At 28.7% G+C, this 19,063-nt stretch overlaps 1 protein-coding gene across 1 annotated transcript in view; it reads left to right on the top strand.

Annotated features, from left to right (window-relative positions):
- The window catches only part of LOC111623461 (kinesin-like protein KIF21B), a 76,205-nt gene that overhangs the window by 20,455 nt on the left and 36,687 nt on the right, over positions 1-19,063 (top strand). Inside the window, exons 9-14 of the mRNA XM_023366045.1 lie at positions 5,439-5,668; positions 7,299-7,488; positions 8,661-8,727; positions 11,492-11,716; positions 17,721-17,820; positions 17,864-17,876. Of these exons, the coding sequence (XP_023221813.1) occupies positions 5,439-5,668; positions 7,299-7,488; positions 8,661-8,727; positions 11,492-11,716; positions 17,721-17,820; positions 17,864-17,876 (825 nt within the window). The remainder of the gene's footprint in view (positions 1-5,438; positions 5,669-7,298; positions 7,489-8,660; positions 8,728-11,491; positions 11,717-17,720; positions 17,821-17,863; positions 17,877-19,063) is intronic.

The raw sequence follows: 19,063 nt of genomic DNA, 5'->3' as shown, positions 1-19,063 counted from the left end.
AATTTATCAGTTAAAAGAATTTTGTGGTCTGAAGACCATGTGTTCTGTTGCGTAACCAGCTCATAACCAGCCCCTTGGGTTCATGGAATAAACGAGGGATGGGCCCTCATAGCATAAAAGTTTTCTGTTTGTTGTAAAAGTTAATGGGAGGAGGGGAGACATGTGGTTTGAAGATCACGTGTTCTAGTGCTTAAACAGCTCCTTGGGTGGGCCACAGGGTAAAGAAGGGATGGGCATTCTCAATGACGACCAAAAAAAAAACCCAAATCAAGGGGGAAGAGAGGGAGCTCGCACATGCTCAACGGAGGAGGTGGGATTTTTTTCAGAAGAAAGAAAGAAGAGAGAAGACGTGTAGACGATAGAGTCATGAGATTGTTTTCTTGTGTGTGTTGTTTCCTTTGTTTTAGTGTGTGTTATAGCGAAGGGACAGAGTAGTGATCAGAAGGACTAGAATAAATTTTAAGTTCCTTGCATTGGAGTCAGAGTGTGTGATTTATTTCTTTGAAGTTTCTTTTTTTGTTTTGTTCCTGTACAGGGAGTACTGTACTCTAAAGATCGAGTACTTCCCCACAATTTAGATAATACATTATTTTAAAATAATTTTATAAGTATCAATTAACTATCTAGTCAGTTCCATTTGTTTTTATACAATATTTTAATTTTTGTTAAATTATTGTGTGGTTATGCATTATTGACAAATTAAGAAACAAAAAATTATATTCTAAAATTAATTAGTAAACTAATTTTACATACTTTAAATAATATTCACTATATTATTTATTATATTGACAAAAAACACACTAAATTGTTCAATTACTACAAAACTCAGCATGCAGCTATGTCTCAAACAGATATGTAAATGATTAAAGTTATGGTCCAATTGCATGCCAGTGAATTTCATCATAGTGCCTTAAAATTGCTATCTTAGTATCTTATAAAAAGGCTTACAGAGGCTCACTATGATCATAATTTTAAGTGTAGTTGTTGTGTGAATCTCTTTGAATGTTAGCCATTCCAGTATGATACTGTCAAAGACATTACAGCTGGCAAAGTTTGAAAAAGACTGCATCATTAGGCTAAGGAAAGCAAGGTGTTTTATTTTGCCAAGTTATCTGACATCTGAACAGTTCTGAACTGATTGTGAAGACATGTTAGGAGCAATGGATACATCAGAAAACACATACACAGCAGGCAGGCTCTGAATACCCAACACAGACTACCAGAAGAGAAGATTATCTAATCATGAAACAAGCACAATTGATGTCTTTGTCCACTACAGATCATGTCTCTTTCCATACCATTAGCAGATGACTAGTAGAGATAAATTTGCATGCACTGTGATTGCTACATTCTGCCATTAGCACCCCAACATCATTGGCTTCATTGTAGAGGTGTCATGATAGAGAAGCATTAACTGTTACAAACTGGCAACATGTTGTCATTAGCAAATAATTCAGATTCTGTTTGGGAACAGATGACCACCATGTTAGGGTGTGGAAGACTACTGGTGAGTGCTTCAATTTTTCCCTTACTATTGAGCAGCACACTATCCCCACTGCTGGCATGCTGGTCTAGAGAACCATCTCAAAACAGTTGATCATACCTAGTAGTGGTACAAGAGATGTTGATAGCATAGTTCAGAAAATCCTACAATCTCATGTTGCTTTTCATGGTAGGGCTGCAAACAATCACTTTCCAGCAAGATAATGCTTGGTTCACCCAGCTAGGTTTACCAGGAATGTGTGTCTATCATGTCGCCACACTTCCTTAATCTGCTGATCATTAGGTTGCCACCCATTGAGCATTTGTGAAATTAGATAGAATGCCAGTTTTGGACATCATACAGGTATGAAGGATCTGGAATCACAATTGCAACATCTGTGGGCAATATGTGATAGGATAGCATACAGTGCTTACATGCCTCCAAGCCAACTGTATCACTGCACATATCTATACAAGATGAAATTCTGCAAGGTACTAAAGATTCCTTTAAATTATACCATTCTAGAACAGAAAATTATCCTTTTTCTATTACATTGTCATATCTCTTATTATCATTGTCATTACATTTACACTAATAAAGTTTCATTCAATTCCAACACTCCTTGGTGCATAGTCTTTTTATGTCAATGAGTCTATATGAAATACTAATTGCATATATTCCAGATCCTTCATACAGATTGCAGTTATTATATAGAATAAAAGAGNATTAATCAAAATATAATAAATACAGTTGAAGAGGGACAGGAAACCTGTCTAAAATGCATACCAATGCCTAATAAACCTATATCTTTAATTCCTGTATAATTTTTCCAATTACGTCAACATTCTGTGATAAGTCCACCATAGTAGCCAAAAATTAGTGCTCATTGTCGTATATTGTAACATAAGGATCAAAAGCAATTCAAGTACAGATAACCCATATGAGAGTACAGTACTGACTTAGTAATAAGCAATGGATATGGAGCAATATCATTGTTTTTATTAACAAATAGTAGAAAAGATGAAATATATAGCATATATATATATATATATATATATATGCTTTTATACAATAAATTATATGCTGTTTAGGTGGATATTTGACTTTTAAATTAATCTTTTGTATATTAATAAGTTATTTAATGTATTTATTCTAATTAATGTATTTCATAATTAAAATTATGAAATATCATATTTATCTAATTTAAGACACACCTTACTTTCTATATATTCATACAGTAATACCCTGAACTTACGTGATAGGTGGGACTGAGCGATAACCGCGTAAGTTGAATTTGTGTAACTCAGGGTATAATTTCTCAATTTGTGTAAAATCCAAGTCGGATGTACTGTATGTAAGCTAATAAATGTTCTCGTTAATCTTATCTCATCTTTTGATTCGTTCATGGTTACAAGAAATCACCACTTAGAGTCTCTCAAGTCTCCGTAGATATAACAAACACAGAAATAAATAACACAAAATAAATTGTAGCTATGTGTCGATTCCGCGCGACACGTCCTAACACGTAAGCTGAACAATAGTGTGGGGGAGTGAGTAATCTAGAGTTGCGTGGCACTCAAACAAAAGACGAATCGACGAGATTTGAAAATCGCGTAAGTCGAGGTATTACTGTATTTTTTTTTTTTTTCAAATATAAATGTTTAAAATTTCTGTTATAAATAGAAACTATCAGCATCTGAAACAGATTGATAGAATTATTGCTAAATAAACAGAAGTTACAATTGATTTTTTAAAATTTAGAATTAGAAGATAAAAATAGAGTTAAATTCAATACACGTCAAACACAAAAGAACAACTTCAATTTCTGTAAATTTGGTAATAATTGAAAGTTTGTGTCAAATAACATTGCAAATGTTAAAGTAACATTTCCAGAAAAATGCAAAAAAACTGGAAAACTCCTAAATTTCACTGGAGCAGTGTTTTAACGGTTTAATATATTTTGGTTTAAAAGTGAGGTTCTGAATTTAAATTACATATTTCTCTTGTAACCAATGTTCTTATTACTTATTTATTACACAGTATTTTATAAGCTGCATTTGGGGCATTTAATAAAAAAAAGGTGTGCTAATGGAAAGATATTGCTTGTGACATAATAGCTCTTGCTAACTGAACACAAAAATACTGTTAATGAAAGCATAGATTGTCAAATGGAAAGTTATGCTTTATTTGGATTTAGTCAGTATTATTATTTTTCTCATCAGACTTTAGAGATCTATAAAAGTCTACATTTTCTGGATTAAGAAACTTGCACATAGACAGTAAGACCTTCTCGGTACTTTTCACTTGTGGCCTACTAGTATGCACATGGTTGATAGATATTCTGGAGGCCATTAAAGAGATTCAGAATTTCCTTATCTTATCAATAGCAATAAAGAAAATGCATCATTTTGGGAGCATCTTATTCTAATGGTCATCACACATAATCTGAACTCACATTACTATACTTAGTTAATTTTCAATACTTTGACCTCAAGAAAAAATTTCTAAAATACTGAGGTCTTTTATATCATTTTCCACTCACCTTACTTGGGGGTTTTACAGCTGGTTTAATTTGTCCAATGCATGACAAATATTCATTTCTTGATTCCTCTGCATTTTCAATTTCTTATGATTCCAATTTGCAAGTTGATGTTACCTCCTCTTTCTTAAATTTTGCATTTGCAGCTCCAAAGACATGAGTGAACCAGGGACATGCTAGCACATTATGCAATGCACACAGATACCAATATAGTAAAGGCACCAAAAATTTCAGGTGAGGAGGAAATACTTAAAAAAAATATTCATTAATTATTTTATTTTCTTTTCATTTTATTTTAACTCTTTCCACCCTGTGGGCACTAAGAGAGCCTCTTTTAAAAAACCCATTATGGGTTCAGCTAGGCCCATAATTGGGCAGCTGGGTGGTGAAGGATGGGACCTGATATATCCGGATAGATCACCCCCAAAAAATTCCTGGTGACTTTTCGACCCGTTCGGATTCAATCCCTGATCCCCCAGAGCAGTAGGCATCCAGCTGTCTATTCATTAATTATATCAAAATAAATTATGTTTTTATAAAGTGATTTTTTTTCACTGTTGGAGGGGTATAGGAGTGCCAACTAAAGTATTGCACACAGGTGCCAGACACTATTAGTGCACCTCTGGAGTAAACGCCTGCTTTTCTGCCATTTTATATGCACATGCAATATTTTTCTATGCCGTTGATAAGTCAGAAGCATTCTTTATGGTAACCAGTCAGATTTTTTTAATAGTAAAGATACTGTTAACTGTGTCATTTCACTGTACACAATTTATTATAAAAATCTTAATTTGGGTATTTTGGAGCTTGCAATGTTTTTTGACATAAGCCTTCAATTATTTCAATTTGTTTCTGATGATAATAATTTGTATTTAACAAAAGTACTTGAAATCTTATTTTAATTTTTATTAGTGTGTATTTTTACTATTTAAACTGGAAGATAGTTTATTTATAATACTGGATGTCCCATAAGTCAGGAACCATAGAAATTACGTTGATCTTTGTTTATTCTTTTACAGGTAAAGCATGGTGCTGATTAAGAAAGAATGAATTAAAGTTATTTTGATGACAAGATCTGCAATCAGCAAGAAATTGTCAAAAACTAACAGATTGCATCCAGACCACTGCTTATTACTCTTTAACAACTTCAATCTGACTGCAGTTCTCCACCATCAAAATAACTTGAATTCATTCTTCCTTACTAAGTAGGATGTTTTACCTGTAAAAGAATAAACAAAGATCAACATAATTCATATAGTTTCAGACTTATGGGATATACTATGTATTTTAATTCTATAGTTAAAATATTTTTTAAGTTATTTCATAATGGAAAGTATTAATATAATATAAACTGTTTGATTTATTTATTTTTTTTAATATAAAGTATTAATTTCGTTAATAAATTGCATTAAAAAGCTGTAAATAAATCTTTTGCGTTATTTCTTTTCAGTCGAACTTTGATGATTGCTTGTGTGTCACCGTCAGATCGTGATTTTATGGAAACTTTAAATACTTTAAAATATGCCAATCGTGCCAAGAATATTAAAAATAGAGTCATGATTAATCAGGATAAAACAAGTCAAACAATTGGAGCTTTAAGAAGAGAAATACAAATGTTACAATTAGAATTAATGGAGTATAAACAAGTGAGTTAATAATTAGCTAAATGAGAATATATAAAAATTATTTTGGGCTGAATTATTTTTTAATAAAAATAGTTGATTTTGAAAAACAAAAAACAAATGCAAGTACACATGTACGTCTTATTGTTTGTGTATATATCAAATTTAATAGAATAAAGTATCAGTTTTGATACTTTATTCTATTAAATTGTTTTATTTATTTATTTAAGCATACTCGTTTCATCCATAATGCGGAGAATACAAACATACAAATAATCATTACAAAAGACAGTAAAAAAAAATCACAATAATATTGTAATTAATGAATTATTACAGAAAAAACAGAATATACACATAAATATAATACAAATTTTACAAAACTGACAAGTAATAATATTTTAAACAAAATATTGACATAATCAAAATTGTAGGGAGAACTATCCAAAAAAAATAAGAAACAAATTGTATTAAAAAATAACTATATCCACCTAAAAACAGAAGAAAAATTAATTATCACATTGAAACAGCAGATAGTCTCCCAATATTTCTTAAGCTTGAACACACATTTAAAGGAAAAAATAATACCACCTCTGCGCAAAATCAAATGATCCAAAATGCAAAACAAATCAAAATATGCGCCAATCTACTCGAATGACAACTGAAACAAATAAATCAACATAAAATTATCTAAAAAATAGTTTAACCTTCTGGATAAAAAAATTAAATCAAAATTTTGTAAATTATCAATAAGGTTCAAAAATTTTTCAAACGAAATAGTAGAAACACCAAAAATACTTTCATGTAATTTAAAAAAATTAATACACCTAGCTCTCACATGATATGCATCCAAAGACTGATCACCTTGGCAATGTATGCAAATATCTCTGCAATAATTCTGCAAAAAATTAAGAGAATTACATCTAACTTGCATTATCGTAGAGCTAATATTATAAGGGAGGTTATTATTATAAACAGAACAATCAAAAAATGTTTATTTAGATGCTTATACCAGGTATTATAAGAACTCAAATTAATATGCCAATTCAAGTCCGAAATAAAATTATCAAAATAGTTTAATTTCAGTAAATAACAACAATTATAATTATTTAATAATTTGTCGAAATTAATACCATTATTAACACAGTTATTTCTTAAACTTTTGGTCCACAAAAAGTTATCCTTATTTAAAATATAACATAAACACACTCTACTCCAACGTTTTTCATCCAAATCCATTGTTCTAAAAATCCAATTCAAACACTTATTTAAAACTACAAAGGAAAAAGGTAACAACAAACACTTCATAAAAATTAAATTTTAAAAATACCTGGCATTAATTAGTTAATCATTAAATATACAGTTATATGATTGTACAATCCTATTAATCATTCATTGCTAATTGGCTAACTTGACAATTGTCCCATCCTTAATTATTTTGTAATTGTTTAAAGATAAAAATAAACTAACAAATGCATTAAAATGTTTGGTTAAAGTTATTCTATTATAAAACCTTAACATTAATTTATTGATAATTTAACTTTCAATAACCAAACATTGTAATTAATACCATCACTACTATAAATGAGACAACTATAATACTAATGCTATGTTTTAAATGTATTAACGTTTTAAATATATTGATTATTTTATTAAGGGTAAACGAATAGTTGGAGAAGATGGAACAGAACAAATAAATGATATGTTTCATGAAAATACTATGCTACAAACAGAAAATAATAATCTACGAACAAGAATCAAAGCTCTCCAAGAAACAGTAGAACGCTTGACAATCAGAAATACACAACTACTTGCTGAGAAAGCATCTGGTTCATGGATAACATCAGGTAAAATTATTAAATTTTTCTTTTTATTAGTTGTTATTTATAACGTAGGGAAGGTATGGAAGTCAGTCAAAAAAATGAACCCCCAAGATTTTTATTTTTCTTACTCATGAGACCTTGAAATGTCAAGAAATGCAAAAAAAGCTGGGGTTTTTTGCATATATGATTGTAAGTGTGGGGCACAATTTTATTTATTCACTTCAAAGCTTAATGACTCCTGTGCCTTTTGTTGAAAATTTCTGAAATTTTGCAGGGAAGTTTGTGTATTAAGGGCTTTGATGCTATTAAGTTTTAGCAGTTAAATGTCAAGGGAATAGGAAAATAGAGGGTGTCTTGTGTCATATCTCCAATAGGTTTGGACTCAAAGATGATTTTACTTGTTATTAACATTACAGTTTTTTTATAAAACTTGTCACTAACCTCAAAATTAAGCTTTTTGTTATTTTATAATAATAATATAAAATGTTTTTTAATGACATCTCATAACAGATGGTGCCACACACAATTTTAACTTTTTTGATGGAAAAGTTAAGCAACTCATTGCTGGATTTTTAATTTAAGATAGGAAATTTTATGGTTTGCTTTTTATATATTTTTGTTGGCTGCATTTTTGTTGATTATATATTGATATTGCTTTTATAATTTCCCCTTTTTTTTTGGGTAAAACAGTTTTATATCTGTTTATTTTATCATAAACAGATATAAAACTTAAATAAAGTAAAATTCATTAGTATATTTGTTTGTGTTGACATTTTTGTTTAAGAATATTTGTTGTATTCTTTCAATATTTTATTTTTAATTTTGTATTAAATGTTTGCAATATTTTTTTATAGGAGCATTAATAATTGTTTTAAAGTCAGTTGACAACCATTTTTACTTTTTCTGACATTGCATGTCTTTTATCAAACTGTATATATGGATATACTTAATTTACTTATGTATGGACAAAACCAAAATTTAATAATTCTTAAAAATCTCACTTTTATCCAGTATAAAAAAAATTTTCTTTTTATAAGATATTATAATTATTTTATTGATTTATTTGAAAGAAATGCATTTTAATTTTTAATTCTGATCATAATGAAAGCTTTTTTTACTGTTGTTAAAAATAACAATAAATTTTTGTTAAAGTTAACTTATTGAATTTAAATATTTTTACAATAATTATTTTCTAGATGCAGAATCCAAATCTGATATTACAGAAATGATTCAGAACTATTTAAAAGAAATTGAAGAATTAAGGTAATTGAAACTTTATTATTATTATTTATTGAAAGTTTTAATATTTTCTTCTTATTTACTTTTTAACAAATTAGTGGTGTAATTAAAATTAAATAAATATAAAGATATTTAAAACTGCTTTTTATAATTTTATATATGCATTAATTATTAAAAATTTGTAAATTATATTATACAGTAGAGCGTCGTTTATCCGAAAGTCGGTTATCCGAAAGAATTCCAGTCGGCAAATTTAAATTTTCGCTAGTGCTGTGGCGCTGCAATCTTTGGCTATATCTTGGGCTACTCCAATATTTTTTTTGTTGGTGTGTGTGTTTTAGCTGGCAGCACTGGCACTTTTGTGTGGTGTTTTTCTGAGGACTGTGTGTCGTGCTGAATCGAACGTTTTTGATACTAGATTAACTTCTAAAGTATAATTTTTTTTGTTTTTATATTTTTCAATATATTTATTTTGTTTGTAAAAAATAAAGAAATAATTTTTAACGATACAATAGCCACGATTATTATTTTAAAAAGTTTACATTGGGCTTAACATCGACGAAAATTCAATGCGAAGCGACTCACAACGGAGAAAAATTTCAACATGGGATAGGTTAATGTATTTTTTCGTACATAATTGGTTATCCGAAAAATAAGTTATCCGAACAACCCCAGTCCCCAATTGATTTGGATAAATGACGCTCTACTGTAATATTATATATTATAAGAACATTTTCTTATCTATTTGTTTTTATTGGTCATTAAAAGAGAAGAAAAAACAATTAAAATTTTTTATTTCAACATCATAACATCATCATCATCATCATCATTATTAAAATCTACCTATTTTATTTTATTTTTACCATTGATCTGTTTAATAACATCCATTATTATTCTGTTATAGAGAAGAAAAAACAATTAAAATTTTTTATTTCAACATCATAACATCATCATCATCATCATCATCATTATTATTAAAATCTACCTATTTTATTTTATTTTTACCATTGATCTGTTTAATAACATCCATTATTATTCTGTTATAGATGATCATAATGTAACAATAATTTTATATATCAGGTGATTGTAATTAAACTATCCCATTTCAGTGCTGTCTTATGAGACCTTTAGTGAGTCTAAATACAACCAAATTTGGTATGGTAACATTTCAGGATATGCAGAAGACATTTTCATTTTAGAAAGTTAGTACTAAAACTAAGATACTTTTGGAACCATAAGCAACAAACATTTTATATCAAACACTCATGCTAAACATAGACCTTAGTGATGCAAGGGGTACTGCTCAATATGGTCCCAGTCTAAAGATTTAAAATCCAAACACAATGAACAATGAGTTCAATAGCCAATTACAATTGATTCTCTGTGATTTTCTCAGATGCAGTGTAATACTATTTTTTAAGGCTATCAAATTTTTTCTCAATAAACCAACTTTCTTATACATCCTTACATTCAAAAACTACACAGATTATGATCCAAAACATCAAAAGTATTGTACTACTATGACATGTTTGATGTTTAGATTTGATCATTTTAGTATTAACACGTGTCTCAATCTTGTCAAAATAAATGCCAATTTTTTTATCTTTGTAGCAATTAATTTTAATTATTATTAATATTAATTATTTCATGTTTATGAAATTTGTTAATAAACAAACAATAACCATTTCATTAAAGAATGTTGTTACAGTTCATATTTGCTGGCAGAAAGAATGAATCTTTCAAGAAGAAAAATAAATGTATAAATTCTTTTGTATCAATTTCGTTTTGAACACTTTTCATATAAGAACACATAGTTAGTTAACAATTATTTTTATTTACTCCGGGATACAACTGACTGGTGTGACGACAACACAAAGAAAAGTAAGTTTGAATTCTGCCTTGATGGCCTCTTGTGGGCACTTGCAACAAAGAAGGTTACAACAAATTCATTCAAAGAAAATAAAAACAAACAAAAACATTTGTTGAATTCGAATTTGGTTTCTATTTGAAGACATGTTATTTATTGCGATATAATTGTTGTTTACTAACAGATTAGCAAATAGTTTTATTATTTAAAATACCGTAATAACAATCATAAATTTGCTGACATAAACATACTAAAAAGATTTTAATAATTTCAATCTTCCTTTATAGCTTTCCTAACTGTAAATATCCTATCATAAAACAAAAGAGGTCTTGTTTTCTGACATCTATAAAGCAGAACTTACATTATGCATTCATTCACACATTGAACATATATTCTTTATCCTTATTTATAATGCAAATCATTCTTCAGTTATTCCAAACAAGAACAATTATTGAAATGAATAAAAACCAAACAGGAATGGTTGATATATTTAAAATTTTCTAATTTATAAAATTATTGAAAAATAGGAATAGATTATCTTCTACTTTAAATTTATATTTTAAAACGAATATGTAACTAAATAGCATTTTAATTTTTATTTGAAAACAGTTTCGCGAATTCATAATGTTTACAATTTTATTGCTCTAAAATAAGGCAAATTTAATAAATTCTTTGTAAAATTAATAATTTTTTAAAATGATTATTAACTTTTTATTTGAAATGTTAAAAAAAATTAATGTATAATTTAAAACATGATGCAATTTTATTTTATTTTTTTGCAATTTGTTTGTTATTTATCAGTAATAACATACTTATTAATTTTATATTTATTTTTCTAATAAATAATAGCATACATATTTCAACATAAACAGAATATTTATATATAAAGTATATTTCTAAATAAAGTAACATATATTTTAGAGCTCGCCTTATGGAATCTGAAGAAGTGTGTGCGCAATTGAGAAAACAAGTACAAAGGTCATATTCTAGACTATCGTTAAGTCCATCTTCTACAGCAGTAGCAGTAACTGGCCATTATGATATTAGAATGGATACAGAATCTCCTTCAGTATACGAATTAATTGAAGAAGCAAAACGAGATGTTAGAAAAATGAAAAAGAAAACTAAAACGTTAAAAGAAAATATGTAATTATTAATGTTTTTAATATACATAAACATATAGTAATATTGAAATATTATGAAAAATCTATGTATACATATAGATTTTTCAAAAATAACACATATTATGTTACATGATCAAAATCATAAAATTATATGTCTGTTTATTATTAATCTTGATGTCCATTGATAATGTTTGTCACTAAAGTCTAGGTGCTCTTCAATATGTAGATTCATAATCACTAAGTTATTTACTTTGTTTATATTGAATATCTTCTTTATTTTCTACTGAGCAGTTTCAAATGATCAAATGATAAAAAGTCATCATTTCATATCAACTGATTAACAACAACATTTTATCAATTGATATCAACTTATGTCATTTAACCTTATGAAATGTTATACAAGTAAGTTAGTATTAATTGATAGTGTTGTTATTTATGAAACAATTTCTTTGATCAGTTTCATATGACTAACTGATATCAAATATTGTCAATTGACAAAACAATTTTAAGTGATCAATTGATGTTAAATGATACAATAAAAACTACTTTGTAAATTGATTTGATATATTTGAAATAATATAAACTTAAATAATACACTATAAAGAGTATTTGGAAAATAACATATCATAGGAGCTCTGTCTGATGAAGTAAGAAGCACTGATGATATCAGTGTGGATAGCATTCTTAATGTTCTCAGGTGCTTCTATGACAACATTAACTTGATATGTGATGACATGTAATGTACTGTACTTCCTGTCCAGGGGAGGCCCTAGCAAGGTTTTCAGGTGGTGCGAGATCTCATTGTGGTGCCCCCGTGGAGATTAAACTATACATAGAGACTAAAGTAACATACATTTTTTACATTATTAATAACTCAGACCTCTGAAAGATTAGCATAGTATGGATGAGAAACAATAAGAGTAAAAAGAAACAATATTTGTTTGAAAAGGTTAAGTCTACAATATTAAGTGTGAATTTCATGCTATATGTGTATAACTTTGAAATGCACGATCTAGCTCACTGTTGTATAGAATTTATTTTGGCAGGTAGGGTTAAGTAGTAATAAGGTGATTGGGTTTTATTTTTTGTGCAAACAATCTATTGTTGCATTTTCTGCGCCCCCCATGACGGTGCCTGGTGCAGTTGCACCGTTCGCACTGCCCTAGGGCCACCCCTGTTCCTGTCTGCAATAGATTTGCAGTTTATGTTTGCAAAGTGCTTAAACAAAAATTGCCAATGTAATTTCTGATGTCAGTTTTTAATGATTAGTAATACAGATGTATTGCACATTGCAAACATCCATTTTTACAGTAATTATGCAAATTACATAAACCAACATCTACAAACATGATGTACTGTACATATGCAATATGTCAACAACTACTGGATTATATTGGGCTACTATATTGCGATTATTTTAAATTAATTACCAAATTATTTGTCACTAGAGGGAGGCATTAGGTGCCATCTCTTATTATATTTAAAACAATTTAATTAAATAATTTAGAAAATTCTGGAAGAAAAGCTGCATTGCATTTACATATAAAACTGGCTGTGCATGCATTCAGCATCCGCAGCCAATGCTTTATGTAACCAACAATGGTTATCTCATGTTTAAATATATCTGGAAGAGGAGATTGGACTGGAGGATCAGGTAGCATAACTGGCAATGCATCCACGGTAAGCGGAATTGCAGGTTTCAGTCCCACTCCAGACCAATTTTTTTCTTTCAAAATTTTCTAAATGTCAAAAAAAATTAATGTATAATTTAAAACATGATGCAATTTTATTTTATTTTTTTGCAATTTGTTTGTTATTTATCAGTAATAACATACTTATTAATTTTATATTTATTTTTCTAATAAATAATAGCATACATATTTCAACATAAACAGAATATTTATATATAAAGTATATTTCTAAATAAAGTAACATTTATTTTAGAGCTCGCCTTATGGAATCTGAAGAAGTGTGTGCGCAATTGAGAAAACAAGTACAAAGGTCATATTCTAGACTATCGTTAAGTCCATCTTCTACAGCAGTAGCAGTAACTGGCCATTATGATATTAGAATGGATACAGAATCTCCTTCAGTATACGAATTAATTGAAGAAGCAAAACGAGATGTTAGAAAAATGAAAAAGAAAACTAAAACGTTAAAAGAAAATATGTAATTATTAATGTTTTTAATATACATAAACATATAGTAATATTGAAATATTATGAAAAATCTATGTATACATATAGATTTTTCAAAAATAACACATATTATGTTACATGATCAAAATCATAAAATTATATGTCTGTTTATTATTAATCTTGATGTCCATTGATAATGTTTGTCACTAAAATCTAGGTGCTCTCCAATATGTAGATTCATAATCACTAAGTTATTTACTTTGTTTATATTGAATATCTTCTTTATTTTCTACTGAGCAGTTTCAAATGATCAAATGATAAAAAGTCATCATTTCATATCAACTGATTAACAACAACATTTTATCAATTGATATCAACTTATGTCATTTAACCTTATGAAATGTTATACAAGTAAGTTAGTATTAATTGATAGTGTTGTTATTTATGAAACAATTTCTTTGATCAGTTTCATATGACTAACTGATATCAAATATTGTCAATTGACAAAACAATTTTAAGTGATCAATTGATGTTAAATGATACAATAAAAACTACTTTGTAAATTGATTTGATATATTTGAAATAATATAAACTTAAATAATACACTATAAAGAGTATTTGGAAAATAACATATCATAGGAGCTCTGTCTGATGAAGTAAGAAGCACTGATGATATCAGTGTGGATAGCATTCTTAATGTTCTCAGGTGCTTCTATGACAACATTAACCTGATGTGTGATGACATGTAATGTACTGTACTTCCTGTCCAGGGGAGGCCCTAGCAAGGTTTTCAGGTGGTGCGAGATCTCATTGTGGTGCCCCCGTGGAGATTAAACTATACATAGAGACTAAAGTAACATACATTTTTTACATTATTAATAACTCAGACCTCTGAAAGATTAGCATAGTATGGATGAGAAACAATAAGAGTAAAAAGAAACAATATTTGTTTGAAAAGGTTAAGTCTACAATATTAAGTGTGAATTTCATGCTATATGTGTATAACTTTGAAATGCACGATCTAGCTCACTGTTGTATAGAATTTATTTTGGCAGGTAGGGTTAAGTAGTAATAAGGTGATTGGGTTTTATTTTTTGTGCAAACAATCTATTGTTGCATTTTCTGCGCCCCCCATGACGGTGCCTGGTGCAGTTGCACCGTTCGCACTGCCCTAGGGCCACCCCTGTTCCTGTCTGCAATAGATTTGCAGTTTATGTTTGCAAAGTGCTTAAACAAAAATTGCCAATGTAATTTCTGATGTCAGTTTTTAATGATTAGTAATACAGATGTATTGCACATTGCAAACATCCATTTTTACAGTAATTATGCAAATTACATAAACCAACATCTACAAACATGATGTACTGTACATATGCAATATGTCAACAACTACTGGATTATATTGGGCTACTATATTGCGATTATTTTAAATTAATTACCAAATTATTTGTCACTAGAGGGAGGCATTAGGTGCCATCTCTTATTATATTTAAAACAATTTAATTAAATAATTTAGAAAATTCTGGAAGAAAAGCTGCATTGCATTTACATATAAAACTGGCTGTGCATGCATTCAGCATCCGCAGCCAATGCTTTATGTAACCAACAATGGTTATCTCATGTTTAAATATATCTGGAAGAGGAGATTGGACTGGAGGATCAGGTAGCATAACTGGCAATGCATCCACGGTAAGCGGAATTGCAGGTTTCAGTCCCACTCCAGACCAATTTTTTTCTTTCAAAATTTTCTAAATATTTAATTTAATTATAATTATTAAATGTAATAAGAGATGGTGCCTAATGCTTCCCTCTAGTGACAAATTATTTAGTAATTAATTTAAAATAATCACAATATAAATTGTGCAAATTACTGTGTCTGCAGCAGTAGTATTTTGTTACTACAGGCAGGTATTTAAAGTTGGTTTAGAAAAGTGTAAATAGTGTATGACAGCATAAGATGATGTATGACGGCAAAGAAAAGAGAGATAATCTGGAGGAGCGATACCGTCCCAACAAATTAACGGTGTATCAGCAATCTCTTTTGTGTTCCTTTTCTGCTTTGTGCAGATCTGTCTCATATTTTTGCCATATTTTTTCTGTAGGGTGTTTGATTTGCTGGGATGGTATCTCTCATCCAGATTTTCTCATCAATACATTAAAACTGGGTCAAATGAGAAAAGAGATGTTACAACTTTACCTTCAGGGCTGCAGTACAAAGGATGTTGCAGTGATATTCCATGCATTGCATCACAATCAGCACTGTCCTCAACATACTACAATCTTAAGAATAGTATCTAAATTTTGACACATGAATGACTTGGATGATGCACCAAAAGTTAGAAGGCCCAGGAGTTGTACAAAAGATAATGCATCTACAGATATCAAAGCTACATTCTCGGTAAATCCAACTACTTCCATTCACTATGTGGCTCTGAAGGCAGGTATTGGGTCAACCTTTGAATACAATTTTCAAGAGGTTCTGTTATCATCTGTACAAGTCCTAATGTCATTAAGAGCTTCTTCTTGAGACTACAATGCAAACTTTGCAGAAATGTTTATGGATCTTGGGAGTGGTGCACCCAGAGAGAAAGCCATGGGGCATCTCTCAAAGTAAAAGGAAAACAACACTAGTAAATTTTTCAAAAATTCTTTCTTAATTAAAATTCATTTTTTAATTTTTCCTCTTTATATATCCAACTAATTTATAAATTTTATTTAAAATATTCTCTTAATTTTATTGACATTATTATTATTATGACTTTATTACATACAATAATTCTAGATAAGCATATACAGTATAAGTTTAATAAACAAGCATAATAAGTATATTAAACAACCCAAAGCCTGATATTTATATATAGATATATAGCCAAATGATCACTTGAAATACTTGGGCTATAAATCTGCTAATTTTAATAATTAATACTAAGTAATTTGCTACTAAAGGTAGATGTTAGGTGCCATCTCTTTCTAAATTAATAATTATAATTTTAAATAATTTATTAAATAATTTAGAATTATCTGAAAGAAAAGAACTGGCCCGAGGCAGGGTTTGAATCTGCAATCTCCACTTGTCATGCTGAGCATTTGCCAGTTGCCCTACCCGGACCCTGAGTAAGCCTTCACTTCCAGATGTATTTAAATTTAGATATAACCTTACAAAGCGATGGCTTGTTCAAGGTTCGGGTTGCGCAACTGGCAAGAGCACCACGCAGCAAGTAGAGGTTGTAGATTCAAGCCCTGCCTCAGGTCAGTTCTTTTCTTTCAGATGATTCTAAATTATTTAAAATTATAATTATTAATTTAGAAAGAGATGGTACCTAACATCTACATTTACTAGCAAATTACTTAGTATTAATTATTAAAATTAGCAGATTTATAGCCCAAGTATTTCAAGCGATTGTTTGGCTTTGTAACAAGCATAGTTCAGAGTCACATATAATTACTTGGTCCACATAAAATTATCCATAATTTTGCTAGTTTATAACATCACATATTTAATATTTTTATTGCTTGTTTTATTATAATAATTATTAGTGTAACTATTGTTATTAATATTAATTAATTCATATTTTTATAGCTTTATATTCAGAAATATAATGTTGGTCATCTAATTCAATATAAAATTAAATATTAAAGACATTAAAATACAGTTTTAGATTTTTTTAGAAATTTCTCTTAATTCTATATATAATTTATTTAAATGCATAAATTTAATTCATCTAACACACAAGACTTTAAACACCTTTTCTTGCAGATAATAGTATAATAGATTTATAACTAGTAACTATATAGTCTTAAATTTGATGATTTTATATTGACGATAAGATAAATGTAATTTTTATTTATTTATGTTTTTTAACTATTAAAGTATTTTATTAATTTTAGTGATAAAGAAGGAAAAGAACAAGAACATGAAGAAGATAATAAACAAGATGATGCATCACAAAAAACTGAAGATGATGCAATGGAAACTTCAATCACTGAGGTAAGGTTACGTTTTAATAATTTTATATAATCTTACGAAAAAGAAAAATTTAGATAGTAGGAATAATTCTAGAATTAAATTTACATATATATAAAATAAACTGAATAGAAATATTTATAATTAGGTTAATTGGCATATATTATTAAATTTATCTTTTCAAATTATTCCTGAATTCAATTAAATGGTAATAATTTTAGATTTATAATATCATAAGTTACAAATAAAATTTTAATTATATGCTGTTTTTATACAGTATGCTGTTTTCTGCATACTTTATTATATCAAATTTATTATTATTTTCTGCTGAATTCTTTTAGATTAGAAAAATAGTTTTGTCATTAAATTTATCAGTGTGATCAAAATATTTTGATATGTTACCATTTATTAAGAACTTTAAAATTTAACTTTAAACAACCCTTTATTTAATAAATGTTAGAGAATTCTAGAAAAGATAACAGGATTCAAATTTGAAGTTAAATTTCTTGCACATCAAATCTATTAAAACATATTAGCATAGTTAATTTACAGCAGGGGTGTCCAACCTTTTTGTTCTTCTGGGCCACATTGGAAGAAGTCATGGAGTTTTGGGCCACAAGTATATATAATATATTTGTGACCCATTCCTTAAATATACAAGTATATTTAAGGATTAACATGTCTAGATTATAGTAATAAGTATTAAAATTTTATCATGAACAAGGATATTTTAAAAAATTACTTCTACAGAATCTTTCAATTTTTATTTATAAACTAGCTTACCTGTCGCGCATTGCTGCGATCTCAGAAGAAAGCAAATTTAAGCAAACTCGTTATGATAAAATTTAATTTACATTTTATCATTTTTATTGAAACTTATTATTATTATTCATTTTCATCGGTAAAACATTTCAAAGTATCGTTTCAATTCTATTTATTTATTGGAGCGCTTGTGGATACACGATATTTTTTGTTTTTCCGTCTGGTGCGTAAACGAATAAATCAGGTTTTCCGACACGTGAGCCGGACACATACAGTGTCCATTCAAGAAGCACGGATTCTCCAAATTTAGCACATACACTCGCAGCGATTGTCAGAAGCGCGATATTCCCCATTTATATATATATTTTAATCCTTTATAATTTTAATTATTTAATTGCTCCTTCCTCTCTTCCTTGGCATGTTGTGAAATTTCTGATAGTTGGGTAATAAACCGTTTTATTGTAATTTGTCTTTTTAAATTATTTTGAGTCGATATTAAAATTTG

This window comes from Centruroides sculpturatus, unplaced genomic scaffold, assembly GCF_000671375.1.
Source record: "Centruroides sculpturatus isolate CEXI.00-Female unplaced genomic scaffold, Cexi_2.0 scaffold315, whole genome shotgun sequence".
NCBI classification, from domain to species: domain Eukaryota; kingdom Metazoa; phylum Arthropoda; class Arachnida; order Scorpiones; family Buthidae; genus Centruroides; species Centruroides sculpturatus.
This window is presented reverse-complemented; position numbering and strand designations above follow the sequence as displayed.